Raw genomic sequence first — 21,924 nt, forward strand, 5'->3', positions numbered from 1 at the left:
CCTTAATGAATGAAGCAGACCAATGATCAGCTGGTGGAGTGCTAGGGTCTGTGGCAAATTATGGACCAAATGTGGCCAGATCTTCTGAACCATCAAGAAAAGCCCAGAGATCAGGATTTTAATGTATAAATATTATTGCTTTGACATGCCAGTGACCAGTTCAAAATTAATGAAACACTTTGAGTTAAGCAAAAACGATGGGCAGGCTGCTTTCACCCTATGGCCATGCTTGTACAATTTCTGGTATGTTAATCACTGCTAACCCCACCCACCCATCAACTGGGAAATGGCTGAGGGATTGACAGTTGATGGGCAGTGATTCTTTGACATTGCTTTGACCTCTTTCATGTCTGCTTAGCTACCCCTTTTTAAAATGTCTTCTTTTGTTTTTTACTTTTTTTCAAATTATCACTGAATGTACTTAGTTGCACACATAATTTTGAATAATTTAAAAAATGAAAAAATACCACTAGTAATTTGCTAAATTGACTCCAAAACTTTTTGATAATGTACATATTTATTTTGATAAATCAAAAATTATTTATGCAGTTTTGCACCCTGGATTTTCACTCACTTTTGTATCATAAGCACCTTTCTATTTTATTAACTTTTCTTCAAAGACATTATTTTTATGGCTGTGTTAGTATATTTTATAAATATAGCTGTGGATAAAATTGTAACATTTCCAGAATATCCTGCCCGGCTTTCGTTCATCTGCATATCAACAGGCGTTCAGATGTGGAAAGAAGTATGGCTTTAGTTCATTTGCATATCTTTCCTCAGGGGTGGAGAAGTTCATCTCCATATCAATGGGTAATTACCTGGGCAACAGAGGGCTTAACTGTACCTGAGAGGTGAGGGGGAGGGCTGCTTTTGCTGCTGCTTGAGAAGGAGAAATGGGTGTGTCTGTAGTTTTGTAAGCAATGAATGAATTTTAAGCTTTATTTCTCCCCTTGACTGATTTTGGTTTTTAGAGGTATTTTGCCACAAGATTTCCTCTCCCAGACTTACAATAGAATACTTACTTGAGCAGTTATTTCCTGTGTGACCTTGATTGAGTTACTTAACCTCGCTCTAATTGGGTTTTCTCTTGTATAATGGGGGTAATAATAGAATCTCCTTTATAGGGTTAGCGTAAGGATTGAAGAAGTAAATAGATATAAAGTGTTTAGAACAGTGCTTGGAACAGAGTAAACATTAAATAAGTGCTTGTTATTTATATTCATTATTATTATGGTTTTGTACAAATGCATCTTGGCCCGAATTTTTTATTACTTTTAATAAATTACTATAGGATTAATAATTGGTCATTAATTTGCATGGCCAGGTAGCCATCTTCTAAGTCTGTCCTAATTTACATTTCTAGCAGGGTATGAGTTGCCTATTTCTTCATATCCTCTGAAATATTATTTATTTCACTTTCCTTTATTCTTGGCCAAAACAGGTGACCTTAAGCATCTGTAACGTCCTTGAGCCTCTCTGTCTAGATTAAAATTCAAACCTGTTCCTTTTCCTGGCTGTTCTCACAGATTGACCTTTTTTTAAAAAAAAAGCTGGTTTATTTCATGGTTATTTGCTTAACCTAATGAGAATCTCTGTTGTTCAGTAGTAAGTTTAGCCCATTCACATGTATTGTGATTCTTTCTTTATTGTGCTTTTTTTTCCTGATAGTGGATTCCAACGGGTCACCAACCCCAATTGTATTTGTGAGGTTGCTGACCCAGGGTCTCTGTGGTGTTTTCCAGAAACCACTCAGATCGAGGACCCCCGGGTACAATGGCGTCGGGAGCAGGAGCACATGTTGAAAGATTACCTAGTGGTGGCCCAGGAGGCCCTGAGTGCTCAGAAGGAGATCTACCAGGTGAAGCAGCAGCGCCTGGAGCTTGCACAGCAGGAGTATCAGCAGCTGCATGCCGTCTGGGAGCACAAACTGGGCTCCCAGGTCAGCTGTGAGTACCTCCCACTGCCAGCACCCCCCACCAGTGCCACTGCAGGGAGCAGGGAGTGGCCTGCGGTGGAATCCTGCCTGCATCGCCTCCGTGCTCAGATCTGCCTGTGTTCCTCCGTCTCCTCTCCTCTCTGCTGCTCTGCCTACTCCTGCGGGTGCCTTGCCGTGATTCATTTGCCATTTCCACTCCATTCACTTTCATTCATTTGTAATCCTCTCAGCATGTCAGTCCGGTTACGAGTATCTCCTTGTTTAAACCCTTCAGTGGCTGGGGAAGTGCCGAGCAGAGAGCTCTTGTTTTAATGGGTAGAATTTCAGGTTGGGAAGATGAAAGAGTTCTGGAGGTAGATGGCGGTGATGAATCCACAACAGTGTGGATGTGTGTAATGCCCCTGAACTATATACTTAAAAATGGTTGCAGTGGTAAATTTGGGGGTATGCGTATTCTACCAAAATTAAAAAAAAACCTTCAGTGGCTTCCCATCATGCTTTCTACTGCCTACAAGGCCCTGTGTGATCAGGCGTCTGCTGGCCACTCCCACCTCCTCTCATTCTCTCATTCACTAGGCCCCAGGTTCCCGAGCCCTGCATTCTGCTCCCCTAGCCTGCCTGCACTTTCCACTGCGGGGCTTTGTGCTTGCTGCTCCCCTGTCCAGATGTCGGTCTCTTTGCACAGCTGGCCCTCATCCCTTGGTGTCATCCTACAGGTCAGCGCTCTGAGAGGCTCCCTTCCGACCACACCAGCAACAGACTCCCTTCCTCAGCATTAGCCTCTGTCACGGCTTCTGTTCGTTTTCTTCATAGCATGTATCACAGTACATCTGCCTCTGTGTCTCAGTATTCCACTAGAATATAAGCTGTATCAGGCCGGGCTCCTGTCTTCCTTGTTCACACTGATGTCTGCAGGAAACAGGAATGCAGAGCCCCCGCGTGGACCGCAGTACCAGGACATGAGCTGTCGAGGAGCCCCTGACCTTGTACAATGTCAGGATTTTTTGTGCTATTTTACTTAATCCTCCTAACAGCTCTGTGAACAAGTACAATTAATATCCCCCTGTAACAGATAAGGAAACTGAGGCTTACGGGGGGATCCATAAAATGCTCAGGGTCTTAATAGCAAGTAAGAGGAAGCAATAAGTTATAAACCCATTCTGTCTGTCCCCCCAACATTTTCAGTGTGGACCAAGGGGCCAGCATTAGGCCATGCTATTAGGTTGGCCATGGCTTGCCTGGGCTGGGACCAGATAGTCCTCCTGCGTGAAGCCCTCACATTGAGAAGTTTAGTTAGTCTACTAAGAGAACAGGGACAAAACTTGCCAGGTTACTCACTGTCTCAGCCCTGCCCTCTATCTTGGTGGCTCAAGAAAACCTCCAGAAATCTCAGATTGTAGAAAAGAATTGTATTACACTCTGAATCAAATAATGTTCCAGAGATTGTCGTGAGGATTTTAGCATTTAACCTGTCTTAGCTAGGGCTGCCATATCAAAATACCATACACCGGGTAGCTTAACCAACAGAAATGTATTTTCCCATAGTTCTGGCAGCTGGAAGTCCAACATGGTCTGGTTCTGATGAGAGCCCTCTTCCTGGCTGGCACCTTCTTGCTGTGTCACATGGCAGACAGAGAGAGACTAGCTGTCTGGTGTCTCTTTTTATATGGCCACTAGTCCCATCATGAAAGCCCCACCCTCATGACCTCATCTAAACCTGATTACCTCCCAAAGGCTCCCTCTCCAAATGCTGTCACATTTAAGTTAGGGTTCAACATAAGAATTTTGGAGGGTCCACACAATTCAGTTGATAGCATTATCCTTACCATAGACCTGGCAGGGAGATATTTTTGTCCCTAGTGAAACGTAGGTTTGAAGATTAGAGTGAGTTCATTTCTCTCTGAAGTCCCTAGTCTGAAAAAGTAACAAGTGTATATAAAAAGTTTCCTGTTTTGGGGGGCAGGATGTTTACATGGACCCAACATATTACCCCATAAATCACTTACTGATTTCATGTATTTTCCCATGAGAGAGAGCTGCAGCCACGACCTTACACAGGGGTTAAATTACCATCACCAATAATGAGAACTGTCATCATGTGCCTTCTGGTGATGTCATAAGAACAAAATGGAAGATTCTTACAAAAATGTTTATCATGAATGAAATCATAAACATCCAGACACATCCATAATGTGGAATATCCTACCAGATAATTGGCCTGGACTCTTTAAAATAGAAAGTACTGTGAAAAACCAAAAAGAAGAGAAACTATTTCAGACTGAAAAAACACCTAAGGAGACATAAAGCAAATGAAATGTCTGTACTTTGATTAGACCCTGGACTGGAGGGGAAAAAGCAGCCATAAAAGATATTCTCAAACAATTGGAAAATTGTCTTAGGTGTGATAATGATGTTGTGGCTCTAGGAAAATGTTCTTGTTTTTAAGACATGCATGTACCATCATGTCTGCAACTTAACTCCAAAAGGTGTCCAGTGAGGTTGGGGGGAACCCTGGTATCAGCTAAGTGAGCAGATCAGTACATGTTGATGATACATTGATGCCTTTGAATGTGGGATAGGTTTTCCAGTAATATGGAAATATGAATGATATTCAGTAATCTGAGATACTATTTCTAGTAATCATTCATGGAGGGCTTAGTGTGAACCAAGCATCCTGCTGAGAGAAAGATTGGGGTGAAGGGGCGGGATAGAACAAATGTGGAAAGTGTTAAAAACTGATGGATCTATTCCAAAATAAGAAGTCAGGGTGGGGAAGAGTCAAACAGAGCAGGAATGAAGCATTCCTGCAGAGAAACACTGTGGTAGGGAGTGGCAGTCTCTGGATGGTGAAGTCAGAAGGCCTGGGTTCCAATCTCTGTTTCATCATTACCAGCTATGCCCTCTTGGGGAATGTACTTTACCTCTTTAGGTCAGAGGTCCTGTCTGTTTAAATATGGAAATGTAAATAGTACCTTCATCTCATGGGTCCATGTCAAGGTTTTTTAGCTTCAGTATTACATTTTGGGCCCAACAGTCTTCATTGTTGGACTGTCATGTATATTGTGGGATGTTTAACAGCATCTGTGGTCTTTGCCCACTAGCTAGCTGCCGGTAGTACCCCTCCTCCAAGCCATGGCAATTAGAAATGTCTCCAGACATTGTCAGATGTGCTCTAAAGGGGCAGAATCCCCCCAGTGAAAAACCACTATTCTAGGTAAAACAGTTCCCTTAGAATGTGTTAATGGCTCAATAAATATTCTTGCCAGGAAACACTTTACATAATATTTTCAGAGCGTGGACTTTGGAGTTAGACTGCCTGGGTCCATATCCAGGATATGCAGCTTAGCAGCTGGGTCACCTTGTACAAGTTATGCTACTTCTCTCTGCCTCTAATTCTTTATCAATAAAATTGGTATAATAATGGTATCATCGCCGTTGGGGTATTATGGGGCTTAGGATTGCTAACGCAAGGAACTTGGGACTAGTACTTGTCACATTTTTTGCTTGTCACATTCTTAAGCTCTCAATAAATAGTAACTATTTTTTGATATTATTAATTGATTGGCTTGAAATGACAGGCTTTTAACAGATCCCTGGAACCAAGGGGAATAAATACACTATCAGTGGTAGGAAGTAAATGGTGCGGTCCTGTCATATGACTTCTGGGCATTCCCAGGAGCTCCGCCAGGCTTAAAGACACCACCATCCTGAATGTTAAAGAACTTCCATCTGAAGGGATGGAGTCACCTTAGGTAACTAGATATGAAATCCAAACTAGCCGGGAACTAGGGCATACCCCACCCAAGCATCCCAGTTAAACAGACATGACCCAAGCCTCCTCATGACTTCCTTCAGGTTTTACAAGCCAGGTTTGCCTTCCAAGTCAAGCTCTCTAGCATGTTGATAGACCGGTGAGGTTACATGCCTCACTTCTAACTCAGATGACCTGCCGGGACTTGTGAGAGTTCTGCCACCTGGCCTTGGCTGCTGTGGGGCCTGGCCACAGGTGGGGCCTTGCCCTGGGGATGGAGACTTCATTGTCTCCTCTGGAGCAATCTCTAGCTCCATGGGGAATGAGAAGAGAATGAAGATTTATATGTACCTATTATATTCCTGCAGGGCAATGTGCTGGGCATGCTATGCACTAAAAGTAACCTCTCTCCACACACAATCCTGCAAGATATTGTCATTCCCATTTTACAGATAAGGAAACTGAGGCCCAGAGAGGGTACAGTAGAAAAAGTTCACACTGGAAAAAATGTCATAGCTAGCCTTTATAACCAGGATCATCTGCCCTCCAAAAACCAGCTTTCCTAATTTCATCCAGCCAGTTAACCTGTAAGGTTTGTGGGCTCCTCACATCCTCAGAAGAAATCTAAAGAGCACAGCAAAAATACAATGAGGTAGAAACATCCTCACATCCTCAGAAAGTTGAGAGAGAACTCAGAATAGCTGGGTTCTTTGGGACCTCACTATGCCCCTTCCTCTCTCTAGGCCTTAGTTTCTCATTTGAAAAATAAATCACAAGGAACCTTGCAATTAAAAATGCCAGTTGAACCATCCACCTGAATTTAGTCTCTCCTGAAACTAAGAAAATATCAGTTAAGAGATTTTTTTTAAGGCATGCATGCACAAGGAAAGGGAAACTTGGACAAAAAGGAGCAGCAATAAAATAGAAGCTGGAAAGCAGACAGGCAGGCAGCAACCTGTCTGATAGACCTGAGGAAAGAAAATGGGTGAATAGTGAGAAACATCAACACTCTCATCAACATAGAGCACTTGCAAAATCCTAGGGAATCAGAGGCAGCAGCTATGTCTGGGAGTGGGAGTGAGGTGAGTGGGGTCAAATAAAGAGGATTGTGTGAAAGGTGTTTCTGAGCCAGACCACCAGATCTCCCAGATGGGCACAGCCAGGCAATTGCCCATCCCCAACCTGGCAAAAGACTGGAGATATATTTTTTGGAAACAGTAAAAGAGAGTTTCTGGACTACTGGATACAAGGTTAGCTCAAAGCTGGGGTACACTATACCGAAAACACAGTGGGTAGGTACACACAGACATACAGGATTTTGAGACCCTAGCTAGACTGGCATGTACCACTTGGTTCCCAGAATGGTGCCAGGCTACTACCATTCAGGCTGGACAGTAGAGGAGTCTGAGGAATGACCAGAGGAAAGATGTAAAGACACTTACATTGAGGATTCCTGGGTGAGACAGTCCTGCCAAATCATGTACCACATAACCCACCATCAATAGGCTTATTGCTTATTGCTCCAGCCTTTTGGGCCCACTCTTAAATGTGAGCAAGACAGCTGAGATTCCAGACATTCCAGGAAAGCCTCTAACTTGAAAAATGAGATTAAAACAAACACATGGTAATAGGGAGGCCTTGGATCGGGGAGTACACAGGCAAAGAAAACATCTGGAGAAGCTACGTAACCATGAAACAAGAAACGGATGCTATGTTTTATAAAAAAAGAACTCTCAGAGAACACAAAAGAGCCTTTGGAAGTTAAAATATGATAGTAGAAATTTAAAATCCAGGATAACTAAAAGGTAAAACTGAAGAAATCTAAAGAGCACAGCAAAAATACAATGAGGTAGAAACTGAGAAAAAAAAAATAGAGAACCAAACCAGGAAATCTATTTCAGTAATAAAAGTTCCAGATAGATCAGAGGAAACAAGGGGAAGAAGAATCAATTAAATAATTCGGAAAAGTTTCCCAGAACTTAGCAGGGAGAGATTTTAGATTGAAAGAGCTCCATGAGCAGTTGCCCAACACAAGTTAAAAGTCAACTCACACCAAGATACATTATTGTATGACTTCAAACACTGGGAGCGATTCAAGGTCCTAAAAGCTTTCTGAGAGAAAACTAGGTTACACAAAAATTATCAGGACACAGAATAGCTCTGGGCTTCTCACACTAGGAACCTAAAAGACAATGGAGCAATGCCTTCAAGAATCTAAGGAAACTCCTAGAATTCCATATCTAGCCAAACTACCTTTAATCAAGCATAGGGTAGAATCAAGGTATTTTTAGACAAGCAAGATTTCCAAAAGTTGCTTCCCGTGTGGTTCCTTTCTCAAGAAGCCACTGAGAGTAATATTCTACCAGAATGAGGGGGTAGGCCGTAGAAGGAAAGGCATGGTATTTAGGAAAGGAGAGAGGCAAGGAGGGGAATCTCAGGATTCCAGCAGTACAGTGAGCAGCCAGCTCACCCTGAAACCACACACCCGGGCGAGACAGGGCCAAAAAGGAAACCAGCAGAGTTCAGTGGACTCTGTGAGAGGAGATTTAGATAATTGGCAGAGGGTGAGGTTGAGTCAGTGATAAGGCTATATAGAAAGTAAGCAAGCATAAAAATGACAATTATTAACTCTAAGGGGAAAAAATGAGCTGGAAAAGAAAAGTAAGCCAAGTCAGCAACATGCCTCTACCCTGAACAATGTGTACAGAGTAAAAGCAATGCAAACCTTGAAGACTGCATTCACCAAAATTATGCTGTAATTAAGCAGGATGGGGAGCTGGGAGGGAGGGAAGTTAAACTCTCCATCCTCCAGAGAGAAGTGAATAACTAATGCCTAAAACTGAAAAAATCAAGAAGCAACAACACACGCATATTATTAGATATGTAGAGGAGGATATCCAAGAAACTGGCTGAACACACTGAAATGGTTCCCATTTGGGGAGTGAGATTTGGAATAGGGGCCTGTGCTCTCTTCTAGCAAACTACTATGTTCAGATATAACTTGAATAAAAGCAATTACAAACTATGAAAAGGTGGGAACTTTAAGGCAATCTCTAAGATCCTGTTCAAATATAAAATAATTGTAATAGAGGGATAGTGAGGGGATGGATGCAGACAGAAAGGGGAGGTGATAGCCTATGTCTTGATTGGCGTGCTGGTTACTTGAGTGTGTTTCTTTTGTGAAAATTTATCAAGCTCCACACATTATTTATGCACTTTTCCACATGTATTTTTTAATTGATAAGAAGTTGATGTGAAAAATGATAATAGGCTACATCCTATTTCAGCATCTTTGGATACAAATAGGGCACTTTACAGTGATACCCCAGAGGGTAGCAATTCATGCCCAGTTGGAGGAAATCTGTTCTTTTGGGGGTTCCTATCCCCCCAGGATTTTTGAGCATGTCCAGGGAACACCTCTGCATTCCACTAGTCAGCCCTGGTGTTGCTGGTCCCCACAGCCACCCTCGCCCTGTTAGGATCAAGTATTGCAATTTTTTAGGGCTTTTCCAGGCTGCCGTCAGGCTCACCTTTACACCTGCCTGAAGTGTAGGCCCAAGTCCTGCCACACAGCCCAACAAGCAGGATGGCTGTGGGGTAGGGAGCTCACAGAACAGGCTTTCTGTGTGTATCCTTATTTTATTTCCACACTAACAACCATTCTTGTCTTTTCATGTTTTGACTTTCAGTGGGTAACAAATATTGTTAACTACCTTAAAATTGTATTGAGAAGTACTGACCTGGAGAATATACTTAAGTGAATGCCTCCAACTATGTATCCAGCCAGGTCTTTCTCTGAAATCCTCAAGCCCAGCAAAGACCAGAGGAATTGGAATACAGGAAATGAAAGCTCCCAGCTGGAAATGAAACATCCCTGTGTCTGGAGTCCCTGTTCCATGCTCATGATGAGGGCTACAGGGCCCTCCCCACCCAGGTGTTCCTGCTACTCAGCTTCTCTGAAGCTCAGCTTTCATTACCACCACCATCATCATAAACTTGGCAGAAATGCAACACTGTCCGTGGTGCAAAACGTTTGTGTTATTCTGCAGAGCAGTTTTATATCATTTTCCAAACTTTCCAATGTTGCATTTTAACTTTCCTTTTGCAAAATCAAAGACCCACTCAGTATTTTTACCAAATCCAAAAAGCAGCATCTCCTTCAGACCATCACTTCTACCTTCCAGACACTGGTAATTGCCAGCAGTCTCCACATAAGTTCTTCGTCCTCAGAAAAATCTCACTACACACAAATAGTGTGTTCAGGTGATGTTGAGTGGAAAGGGGAGGTGGTGAACTTGCTCATAGAGTGGGGTTAAGGACTCAAACACTTCTGTGGCCTCCTTACCAAGAATGACTGTCCTTTTCCTGAACAGCAGGGTTGTGTTTACCTTAAGGACACAATGGACCTTAATATTGGGCCATTTCCCTCTTCACATCACCAGTTAGGAAGCTGAGAGCCAGTTTTGTGTGAAAAGTGTGAAAATTAATAAAGGGAAACCTCACTGGTATGGTGTCAGAGGCCTGCAGGGGGAGCTCACGTGCCCACTCTTTCTTTTCAATTGCAACCCCCATGGAAGGAAGGGACTGACATCTTGCAACTCAGACTATTTTGGCTACTTTACCACCCAGTAGGACGGGGGAAGAGTTTCTGCTTCCATCAGCCCAACCTATGAGATACTCATCTCAGCCAGTGAGCAGCCATCACACATGGGACTCCCCAGTTTCCTCCAGTGGACTTTTGCCTAGAAAGTCCCTGCAGCAACCCACTTTCTTCTTTCTGTAAAAAAGCAGGCCTTTCCTTTGTTCTTAGGACATGCCTGTGGTTTTGCCATAGCTTGCTTGTCCTGAATTGCAATTCTGTGCTGTTCCTGAATAAACCCATTTTGCTGGTAAAATAACTGACAGTATTATTTTGTTTGGTTAACATAAGGAAGTGGGACCTCATGGTAGGCAATGAGCCCTAACCTCATGTCTGTTACCACTTTGATTCCTCTTATCTCCTCTTGTTTCGTTTTTCTTACTTTGAATTTATTTTACTCTGTTGTGTTCATTTTTCTAAGTCATGAAATCCTTTTTCAAGACATAAATACTATTTTAAGAATACAGTAAGATTACAAATACCACATGATAGAACTATAGATAAACATCGGAATGTAGCTTGAAGAAAAGAATTGTATTAGGGCAACATGATTATGCATTATTTACTTTCCTTTTCAAATTACACTAACAAAGTACAGTAATTTTTAGTAATTTTTTTCTAGTTACAAAAATACATGTTTGTGTTAGAAAATGTGGAGAAGAAAGAAAAATACAAAGATGAAAATTAATATTCAGATCTCTAGATATCAGCGTTACCTTTTGCAATATTTCTTTCCAGTCTATTTTTAGATGGATTTGTGTGTGTGTATATATTTCCCAAATTTAAGTTCTTCTTTGTAGTTTTTTGTAAACTGTCATTTTCATGTAATAACAAGTTTGGCATTTTCCCCTTGTCCTGCAATATTCTGCACCATCATTTTAAATCACTTAAGTTGTATAGTCCCCATTCTATGCATATACCATATTTATTTAACATATCCCCTTTTGTTGTACATTTAGGTTGTTTGCCAATAATTGTTTCTTTCCAGATTTATCTAGATGGCCAAATAAGCCAACTTTACCAAATGTGTTTCTTCTACAGAATTTTTGTTTCTTTTTTATTGCAGTGGTCTCTGGTTCGTCCTCCAGCTCTAAGTATGACCCCGAGATCCTGAAAGCTGAAATTGCCACTGCAAAATCCCGGGTAGAGCCTCTTTGCCTGTACTGTTGATGGGGGTCCCTTAGGCCTTGGGCCACTAGCTTACCCACAGGACCAGAGTACATGCCTCACCCAGACGGTAGCAGCCAATGCTGATAAGCAAGATCCTAAATAATAATGGTAGTAGCAATAGTAGTAGTCATCATAGTAATAGCAATGGTAATAACAGTTATCATTTCATAAGCAATCACTATATGCCAGGTACAGTGCTAAATGCTTTATGAGTGCTATGTCCTTTCAACAGCCCCTTGAAGGAGCTCCTGTCAATATCTGCACCTTAAACATGAGCAAACAGTGGCTTAGGGGAGGTAAATAACTTGCCCAAGGTCGCAAGAGACTCAAAGCTTACTCTAAAGTTCTTAATGTCATATACTGTCTTCCTAGCCACTGCTGACTTTGCATCATCATATTTAATTACTTCATGATTACCTTAGGAGATAGATATTATTCCCACATCATTGATGTGGAAACTGAGACACAGTAGTTGAGTTGGTCAAGGTAAAATCAGTATTTCAAGCACTGGTTTAGTTAAATTTAAGTAGGTTCTATAAATTCAGATGCCTGCAAGAAAATATAAAAGGGGGAAGTGAGCTGAGAGTGAGGCAGTAGGGAGCAGTGGGGGCTGTGTGACCTAGATGGGTGTGCCCTGACTAAAGGGGTAGTTGAATGTCAGCCCTACCCCATTGGGGCCATGCTGGAATGTGGGTTCGGTGTTGGCAGATCTTCAGGTATTTTTAGAAGATAATTATATACCTATGTTTATTATACAAAATCTCAGTATTTAATTATTAGCAACTAATTTTTTAAAATTTAATAACACGGCAAGCCAAACAAAGCATTTCTGCAGGCTGATCTGGCTCCCAGGCCATGTCTTGCCTCTAAAGTCACTATACTGCCTCTCACCTCCATGCACAGCACTCCCATACCCATTACCTGCTTTAAGTTGATGCGCAGCCCTGGACCTGCCATTATCCTCATTTGTCAGAACAGGAAAGGCTCAGAATGGCAAGATGCTTGAGAGAGGTCCTGGTTGGTGCAGGGAGCGCCAAGCTCTATCCCAGGTCCGCCAATTCCTGTGCACTTTGTTTCCCTGGAGTGAAGGCTGGCAAGGAATGACCTTCAAGCCAGCCAGGCTGGGTGCCGACTGATGTGCAGCTGCAGAACCAAGGCAGCATCAGTGAGAGGAGGGTGTTGTGACCAGTGACCAAGGGATGTTGATCTGAGTCATTTTGCAGGGGTCGTGGGGGCTCTGGGTTCCCTTTCTGGGAGAAGGCTGCCGGAGGCTCGGTGTCAACCTCTGACCTAGCCCTGTGTGTGGTCTTCTGCCATCCAGGTCAACAAGCTAAAGAGAGAGATGGTTCACCTCCAGCAGGAGCTACAGTTCAAAGAGCATGGCTTCCAGACCCTGAAGAAGTAAGTCCAGCCTGCTGTGGGGAACTTGGAGATTGCCCCTGACCCGTGCTCCCCTCCTGCCCTCTCTGTCTCTGTCTCTGTCTCCTTCAGCTCCTTTCCTCCCTTCTTGAAATGCGGCTCTCTTGATTCGTTTCCAGTTCTATTCCTCTGACCTTTACTGAAGATAACATTACCCACAGCTGAGATTTAGAAAGGAAAGGAATCATGTTCCTTTCATTTGCATTTTACCAGTCAGTCATAGAAACAAGTACTGAGCATTTCTGTGCATCTGTCTCATCCCTTCTAGTAGACCCAGTAGGATGTGATTCGCACAGAGACAAAACAAAACTTCTTTTCCATGGCCCAAAAGTGGGCAGCAACTCGGTTAGAGCGCCCCACCGAGAAAGAAGGGTGTGTCTCCCACGGCAGACAGATCGCTGGAGGAGCATGTGTGGTGCCGTACTCACTGGACTTTACAGGCAACTTAAGGAGTTTCCAGGATGACTTGGAATGAGTGTGATTTTCGTTTTTAGAAACTGACTTGCAGCCAAGCAAGGTACAGCTCTGTTGTTTCTTTAGAGCAGAAGTGTTCATTGTTGTTATCATGATCATTCTAGCTAGATTTGTGAGTAGTTACTCTGTGCTGGGAAGCACTTGCAGTGTTTCTGCATGGGTGACCCCATTGCAACACTGTAAGGATGTTCTTTTAGCTAACTCCATTTTGTAAAATGGACGAGGAAACTAAGCCACATAGTTAAGTGCCCCGTGTTGGCTTATTATAATTAACCACACGCATAACCAAGACGTACGTAATCCGTTGAGTCACATTCAGAATATCTGATGGGCCCAGAGGTGGTCGTCACGATGGTGTCTGGCAGCTCCTGGAAGCTCCAGGGCGGACATCCAGTCAGTCTCTCTGCTCTGAGGGCCATCTCAGTCAGATTCCCAGGGAGGCCATGTCTGTGCAGACAGCAGCCTCTGCAGTCGCTTGGTTTCTCTCTCTCGCTGACCTTACCTTTTCCTCATCCTCTGAGCCTCACGTGCACCCCCACCGCTCTGTGGCCGCAGCCCCACACCTTTGGATGTCTGTCTCTAAGCCCTGTGAACCAAGGGGACTGTGGCCGCCCATCGAAGGACCATTTGGTTCTTACATCTTCCCATCCCCAAGCTCCCAATGTGTGAGGTGAGCCACTGCGAGTCCCCCACAACACAAGTGTCAGAAAGGACAGCTCTGTGTTATTGTGTACAATGCATTTTTGTATTATAAATTACTATAAATTGTGTGATATAAATATGGTTTTATAAAAATAAGCTTTATATTTCTATATATGTAGGTGCATTTAGATACATAGATACATATGTATATCAATTTTGTCTCTCAAATCAGATCCTAATCTCAGTAAGACAAGGGACCATGTTTTATGCTTCTTGGTGATCTTCAGTAGTGCCAAGGACAGTTGAAGGCAGTACTGTGAGCTTAGAAAATACCCATTCTTGACCTATAAAGCAGATAGCCACATCAGTCCATCCCTCTGCAGTGGAGCAGCTCCTGAGCACATAGTTTAAGGGCTACTCACTCCCACGTGGTCACTGTCTACCTCAGGGGCCTTCTCCCCGCCCCCTTCCTGCAGTCCTCAGGAGCTTCTGGTTAGATCACTTCCCATTATTCTCTGAGCCACCACAAACCTGTTTTACTACTTTGTCAAGCTGTAGCAGCATTTAAAACTCTTGTTGTTGGTAAGCTAATGCTTAAACCCCAAAGACAAGCCTCCTTCCCCCACCTCCACCTGATGTTTGATATCAGGCCTAGATAAGACTCTGTTGCAGCTCTGACCACCCATGCTCCTTAGCTGGAAGCCCGCTTTGTGTTCAGTATGGAGGAAGGCATCTGCTGTAATGCACACCTTGGCACAAAAGGTCAGGAATGTAGCACAAAAGGCAGATGACCTGGGTTTAAATCCCAGTTCCCAGGACCCTGGAAAAGTGACTTAATCCCTTTGAGCTTAAGTTTCTTTATCTGAAAAATAAGTTATTATAGAGACTGAATTAAAGTGTGTGGCAGTGCCTAGCACATAGGAAGAGGCCAGTGAGTTTGAGGGGGGTGGTGGCCTCTAGTTAGCTGCCTGTTGAGTTGGGAAGGATCCAGATGAGCTCTCCGTTCGCCCTGGGCTGGAGGCTGTGCTGGGTAAGCGCCTTGCACCAGGCACTCCATTCAGTGTCTTTACTCCCTTAAAGGAAGTTTTGTTCTGCTCCACTGTATTGATGAGGGCAGTGACAAAGTTGAAAATTCCCCCAAGGCCACCCACTGAGTAAGCGTCAGAGCTGGATTACAACCAGGACTGGGATTTTGAAGCTCATGTCCTAGTATCTCCCTTCTGGGCTTCATCCCAGGTAACTTCCCCCTCATACCCCAAAAACATGAGGCCTCTTCCCATCTCCTCTGGGATCCTTTCCCGAGTCTCGTCTGGGATGATAGAGTTACTCCTGCGTGTTAGCCTCCTCTCTGCAGAACATGGGGGAAAGTGAAATTCTTCCATTTGCCTGGTTTGTGGCTGGCAACCTCAGTTTTAAGAAGAGAAAAGGTTGGTGAGGATTGAAGGCTACCCCTTAGAAGAGACTGAAAAGTCCAGATGAAAGCTTGGCCTTTGGGTCTGCCAGCTGCATCGAGCCCTAATAAACAGAGAAGAGCTGAGCCTTGGCATAGCATCCCTGAGGGAGGAGGGCAGGGTGGGATCCCCCTGCTCATCCCCAGAGCCACCCTGCCCAGGTGAGAGGTGTCTGGACAAGACCAGGAGGAGCTGGCAGCTGGCGGAGCCTTTGCCCTGCTTCTCTGTGGTCATCCTGTAACTACGAGTCTCCGAAGGGCCCAGAGAAAGGACAGCTGTGTAATTTGGAAATCCTAAAACACATACATCCCCCACACACCCTCTCCTCCCCGGCAACCACACAACTTTTCTTTCCCTTAAAAAAAAAAACAAGGCAGAGAAAGACTCATTCACTGAGTACATAATGGTGACCCTTTGTTCCCCTCGCCCCAATCTCAGGAGTGTTCCCCCTTGGACCTGCTCTCTGGAGCCAAATTCCAGAGCCTGGGTTGCTAAGGCTCCTGAGAGAAATCAGGTAGAGGCTGTCTGAGGAGCCGAAGCCCAGCAGACAGACCGCTTCTGTCCTCATCCTGCTGAGGATTCAAAGCCATCCTCACCCTGTTGGCAGAGGACAGCTGGGCACAGTCCCTTCCCCAGAGCCCCCAGCCCCCACACATGCTCAAGCGAATAGCATTTGCCCTGCACGTCCCCCACTTTGGGGCAGAGCCACCTCTGGTCCTGGACTCACTTGGAGAATCCTTTCCACAGCGCATCGCGGGCAGGCCTCTGCTGGGGGAAGCTCCCTTTAGACTAATTTTTCAAACTAAATCTGAGACCAGTCTTACCGGACCTGGCAGGCTTGCCCAGGCTCCAGTCCTCGAAAGGAATAGACAGGCTATTTTTAGCGAGGAGACATAAATGGGGCTTTGTTTTCTCTCCATGGAGGCTGAAATAACGGAAGGGAAGGGGGAGGGCCATGCTGAGCCCAAGTTCATTCCCGCTCTCTGCTGCTCAGTCTCTGCTGCTCAGAAGCGCAGACGCTGAGACCAAGGCTAAAACCCCCTCCCCATCAGCGATTCCCCACTCAGGTTATTTTTAGCCCGGGACAGTTTGGTCTCTAGCAGGAAACCAGAGAGAAATGCCCGTGAGCAGTTTCTCATCCTGAAATAATGGGTTTGTGGTGTTTCCTCAGACTGTAAAACTTCCTTTCCTCCGTGGGGGACTGAAACCTCCGGCCTAGCCCTGGTGAAAGTGTGAGGCAGGAAAACCCATCTCTGCCCCCCAGACCTCTGCTGCTCCACAGCCTTCCTTGCCCGGAGGGCTGGCATCCATACTGTCTCTAATTTGGTCTGATCTTCAGGAAGCCACATCATGACCCTTAATGTGTTTTTTACTCTTTCCCCCTCATCAAAATGAACATGTATGTAGGACGTAGATAAGCTCTTCAGGGTAGAAGTAATTAAATCCCTTACATGTGTCCAGTACTTCCTAGTGTGCTGCCTGATTTTCCATCCTTCATCCCATTTGACATTCCTAATAGCTGCATGAACATAGGCTGGGCAGATGATGTCCAGGTGTTTTTGAAGTCCATGCTCAAGGTCACACTACTAAGTAGTATGGCTGAGTATTTCATCCTAAACATTTCCTTCATTGTGTCCATTCAGGCGTGATTTTGCTTCTTCCCCCAAGGACATTAGGCAAAGGATGGGGACATTTTGGGTCGTCATACCTCAGGGTCAGGGTGCTACTGGCATCTAGTGGGCATAAGCCAGGGGTATTACTACATGTTGTGCAGAGCGCAGGATGGCCTCCCACTACAGAGAATGATCCAGCTGCAAACGCCAAGTGTAAAGGACTGTTCTAGTGCCAGATACTGAAACCACTCACACGTGTGTAGCCTGCTCCGTCCCCAAGCCTGTCAGAGACAAGTCAAGGATACTGCCACATAAACTGTTAGTCATAATGCAGCATGATGGGTACAGTGTCGCAGCTATGTGCAATGTGTTATGAGAACACCTAGCCCAGTCTACAGGACCCAGAGGGGGCATCAGGGAAAGCTTCCTGTGAGAGCTGATGCTTAGTGGACTCTTGACTTTAGCAGTGGTGGTGTTCTGCAGCCCCACACCAGGGAACACCGCAGTTCAACAGGGACCTTCTGTGCCTTCTCCTGTAGTCAGGAGCTGGGGAGGGAAGGTGTGCTGAACCGAGAGGACCCTTCTCGTGGGGTCTGAAGACTGTTGGTCTGTGCTTTTCCCCTGGGGAACTGCATCCCTTGCCTGGTCTTTGTCTCACCTTTCCCACTGATTGTCTCCTAGAATTGATAAGAAAATGTCTGACGCTCAGGGTAGCTACAAACTGGACGAAGCTCAGGCTGTCTTGAGAGAAACAAAAGCGATCAAAAAGGCCATCACCTGTGGAGAAAAGGAAAAGCAAGATCTCATCAAGGTATGAGAGCTCCCGGTAACATGGGCCCCATCTCAATTTCTTCTGAGCACCTTTCTTGCCAGGACCTGTGGGCCGTCTCCACATGCCACACAATCACCAAGTCCTCATCTGGTTTTCTTGGGCTTTCAGCCTCATTTTATAGAAGAGGAAATGGAGGTTCAGGAGCATTACATAACTTGCCCAAGGTCACACAGTGTAAACAGCAGAACAGGAGCCATGGTCTAGTCCAGGGCCATGTCCTTGCCACTAGCCACCTGACTTACTTCTCAAAGAACCAAGTGGAGGGAGGTGGTTTTGACATTCCACCATCACAGTGTGGCATCTTTTTGTAAGCATTTCGTTGCTTACAACAGTGTTTTGACTGTATGCTAGGAACTGAACAAAATGGTGATAGGTAACATTCAGTGTACCGGGCAGTTGTGCCAAGCACCTTGACTGTATCGTGCCTCACTTGTCCCTCACATCAGTTCTAGTTTATCCCCATCATACTGATAATGACTGTACAGCTCAGAGAGGAAGTGATAGAACCGGGATTCAAACCCACGGATACCTGACTCAGAAGCCCATTCCCTTAATCCCTGTACATCCCACCTTCATAGGAACTATGCTGACCTCCCAGATATTGTATTTTTGTTTCCTTCAGCAGATTAGGAGTCAGGCACAAATGTTGTAAATGACTTAGTGCAGGGAGCTCTGCTACGTCAAACAGAATAATCTCAAAGTCCCTGTCCATAGCAGCCTGGTGAAAACATTCAGATGAGGTACTAGTGGAAAGTGAGGCATGTTCTTATTGTAGTTAGCAGTCAGGAGCACTGAGTCTTCAGTCGGAGAGACCAGGACCAAATCTTGGCCCTGCCAATAGCCAGCTTCTGCTTGTAACAACTCTCATCAATAAAGTGGGGATAATCGCAGGTCATTCCTCACAGGACTGATGACAGGATTAAATGAGATCATGGGTGATAGCCCTGTGAGATAGGACCTGTAATTATTTCTATTGTGCAGGAGAGGAAACTGAGGCACAGAGCGGTTACTCCACAAGCTCAGATCACACAGCTAGGAAGTGGTAGAGCAGGGATTCCAACTCAGACAGTATGGCTCCTAAGCCCATGTCCATGCCAGTCTCTGCTGTGTGAAGCACCCAGCACAGTGCCTTGTACCCACCTGCTGCTAGCTCTTTACAAGATAAGTAGAATGTCTGGCGGGAGCATAGGTTCCTACAAATTACAAAAAGTGAACAGGAAACTAGGTGGAGTGTGACATGCAGAGAGCTCCCCCGCCAGGAAGGTGTGTTGCTAACCCTGCCTCCCCTCTTCAGAGCCTGGCCATGCTGAAAGACGGCTTCCGCACTGACAGAGGGTCCCCCTCTGACCTGTGGTCCAGCAGCAGCTCTTTGGAGAGTTCGAGTTTCCCACTGCCAAAGCAGTACCTGGATGTGAGCTCCCAGACAGACATCTCAGGAAGTGTGAGTAGGCAGTGCGTGCTGCTGGGGGCCTTCCAGGAGACAGTGCCCAGGAGGCTGGTCTAGTGGGCAGCCACCGTCTTGTTCCTCACCTGAGGCACTGGTTCCTCTGTGGGCCTGGCTGGTCCCTCAGTCTTCTGGAGCTCTGTTCCCTTACACACCCCAGGATGACATGAGATGAGGAGAAGCCAGCACTGACTCCTCAGCGTTGCCAAGCCACCTGCTTGTGCGTCTAGATGCTGCACAGAAAGCATGTTTGAAGGACCAAGTGTCTTTCCCTGGCTTCCTTTATTCTAATTTGGAGTGCCGTTCTATTTTTCTTGCATGAGCTAGAAAGCAGAGGATATTCCCTTCTGTTTGGCCTAAAACACTGCATGCAGCATTCAGACAGCTACTTGACTCCCTGTTCAAAAGCTCAGTCTGGTCTTAGTGATAAATAGTGCAAGTGCTATCCAGATGTAGCTCATGAAGGCACCAGAGCAGGACTTACCCACGGCAACCTGGAACTTTTGGAGAACTTTTGTTTCCTATACCAGGTGACACTGAACCAACCTACCTCCCAACCTCCATGGCCAAGTGCTATTCCTGTCTGGTTTCTATAGCTGTGTTCCCACTTGTGAAGAGAAGGTATGCCGTGTCTGATTGGATGAGCCTGATATTTTCTTGCCACTCTTTGACAGGCTGGCATGGCAAACAGGGCTGTCCCCTCCTCCACACCACTCATGTGTCCAGCTACAAGCCACCTATGGGCCTCCTTCCAAGTTCTAGGACCTTCTCCTTGCTCACTCAGTTTTTTTCTCTCCTGTCTGCAACCTCTCTGGGTTTTCAATTGACCCCCTCCCCAGTACCCCCAAGGTGGCTTTTTTTATATATTGACTGTCCTTGTTTCCTCCTGACCAACCGCCCTCCATGCTTGAATGGCCCCCAAACCATTTGGGACTGCTAGATGATATTCTGGGGTCCCTCGGTTTCTCTTCTAGAAGAGATAGATTTCTGAGTTTGGGGCTCCTCCCCTGGATTGAGGGAAGAAACGTGTTTTTGCCTAACTCGCTTCCTTGTGATCAGCTCAGCCAGTTCAATAACTGGGGGCTATTCTTAGCTACTTCCCACATGAGCTGTCAAGTCTCTCATGAGCCCTTGAAAACTAACTCAACCTCGGCCACAGTAGCCACATAATTCTGTACTTTGTTCTTTCTTCCAGTTTGGCACTGGCAGCAACAATCAGTTGGCAGAGAAGGTCAGATTGCGCCTTCGCTATGAAGAGGCTAAGAGAAGGTACTTAGAGGCTGGATCATTCCAACCATAATACTGCATGCTATTGTAGAGTGTCACTCTGTGCCTGGCTATTTATATGCTTCCTCTTGTTTAATAGTCACAAGGGTTATGAAGATATGTGCTATAACTTCATATTTTAATACGAATATGATACTCAGAGAGGAAATGACTGACCCAAGAACACTTAGCTAGATAAAGAGTAGAACTATGCTTTGAACCCAGAGCTGTTAAACCTCAAAGCATAGTTACCTTCCTGCTTGTTTTCTGAATTTCTATAAGCACAGTTTTCTAATGAGCCTGTAAGTAGTTGGTTTGAAGGAGTACAACTGGGGTTTTAACAACATTCTAAAAGACTATGGATACCACCTACTTCAGTGTCTCCTGCCCACTTGGGAGCAAGCTATGCTTTTGAACCATGTAGACCCCAGTGACTTTAGATGTGCTGTGGCTTCACAGAATCCTAAGCAGTTGGGTTTCACTGCCACAAATAAAATTAAAGTGATAATGAGAGCTGACATTTTTTAGATCATCTGTTATGGGCCAGGCATTGTACTAAAACGTTTGTATGTGCATCATCTCATTTAATTTTAAAAGCAATCTTTTAAAGCATAGCTTGTATCTTATTATCTCCATGTTAGAGAAAAAGAGGGTAAGATCAATGATGCTTTATGACTACTCAGGGTGGTAGTCAGAATTTGAATCCTGGATGATCTGGCTCCAAGTGTCTGATTTTCCTATACCCTGAGCCAGCGTTACTGAGGAAGAACTCACAGGGTAGGACAGTGAATGGAATATATTGTATCTATTCCTCCTTAGGCTATATTCCCTGGCCCATGGACATTCTAAGCCAGGCCAGGTAGAGTATAAAAGTACCTCTCTGCCAACTCTGTGTGAGCAGCAGAACCCTTTGCAGCAGTGACAGAAATGCTCTAGAAACTAAAAGAAGCAAAAAAGGGATCTGTAAGCTTATTGAATCCAAAGTCCTGGGGTAGTTAGCTTCAGGCACAGCTGGATCCAGGGATTCAAATAATGCTGCATAGACTCAGTTTCTCTCCTTTTCTCTACCCTGCTTGCCTTTGTGTGACGTTCCTGTCAAAGTAGAAAGATGATCCCCAGCAATTCTAGGCTCATATACTACCAAGTTAGCAATCCCAGCAGAAAGAGGACCTACCTTTCCAACAGTTTTAACAAGTTTCAGGTTTGAGACTCACTGGCTTTTCTGAGTGAACCAATCGTTATTGCAGAGTAAGAGGAATTAGAATTGTCTGAAGGTTCAGTCAT

At 44.9% G+C, this 21,924-nt stretch overlaps 1 protein-coding gene across 3 annotated transcripts in view; it reads left to right on the forward strand.

Annotated features, from left to right (window-relative positions):
* WWC1 (WW and C2 domain containing 1) overlaps positions 1 to 21,924 on the forward strand; it is a 150,220-nt gene that overhangs the window by 79,108 nt on the left and 49,188 nt on the right. For all 3 annotated transcript variants that reach the window (XM_073231957.1, XM_017650315.3, XM_073231958.1), the window contains 6 exons: positions 1,746 to 1,949; positions 11,396 to 11,472; positions 12,821 to 12,900; positions 17,780 to 17,909; positions 19,225 to 19,371; positions 20,570 to 20,643. In XM_073231957.1, coding sequence (XP_073088058.1) covers positions 1,746 to 1,949; positions 11,396 to 11,472; positions 12,821 to 12,900; positions 17,780 to 17,909; positions 19,225 to 19,371; positions 20,570 to 20,643 — 712 coding nt within the window. The remainder of the gene's footprint in view (positions 1 to 1,745; positions 1,950 to 11,395; positions 11,473 to 12,820; positions 12,901 to 17,779; positions 17,910 to 19,224; positions 19,372 to 20,569; positions 20,644 to 21,924) is intronic.

This window comes from Manis javanica, chromosome 1 (genome assembly GCF_040802235.1).
Source record: "Manis javanica isolate MJ-LG chromosome 1, MJ_LKY, whole genome shotgun sequence".
Lineage (NCBI taxonomy): Eukaryota > Metazoa > Chordata > Mammalia > Pholidota > Manidae > Manis > Manis javanica.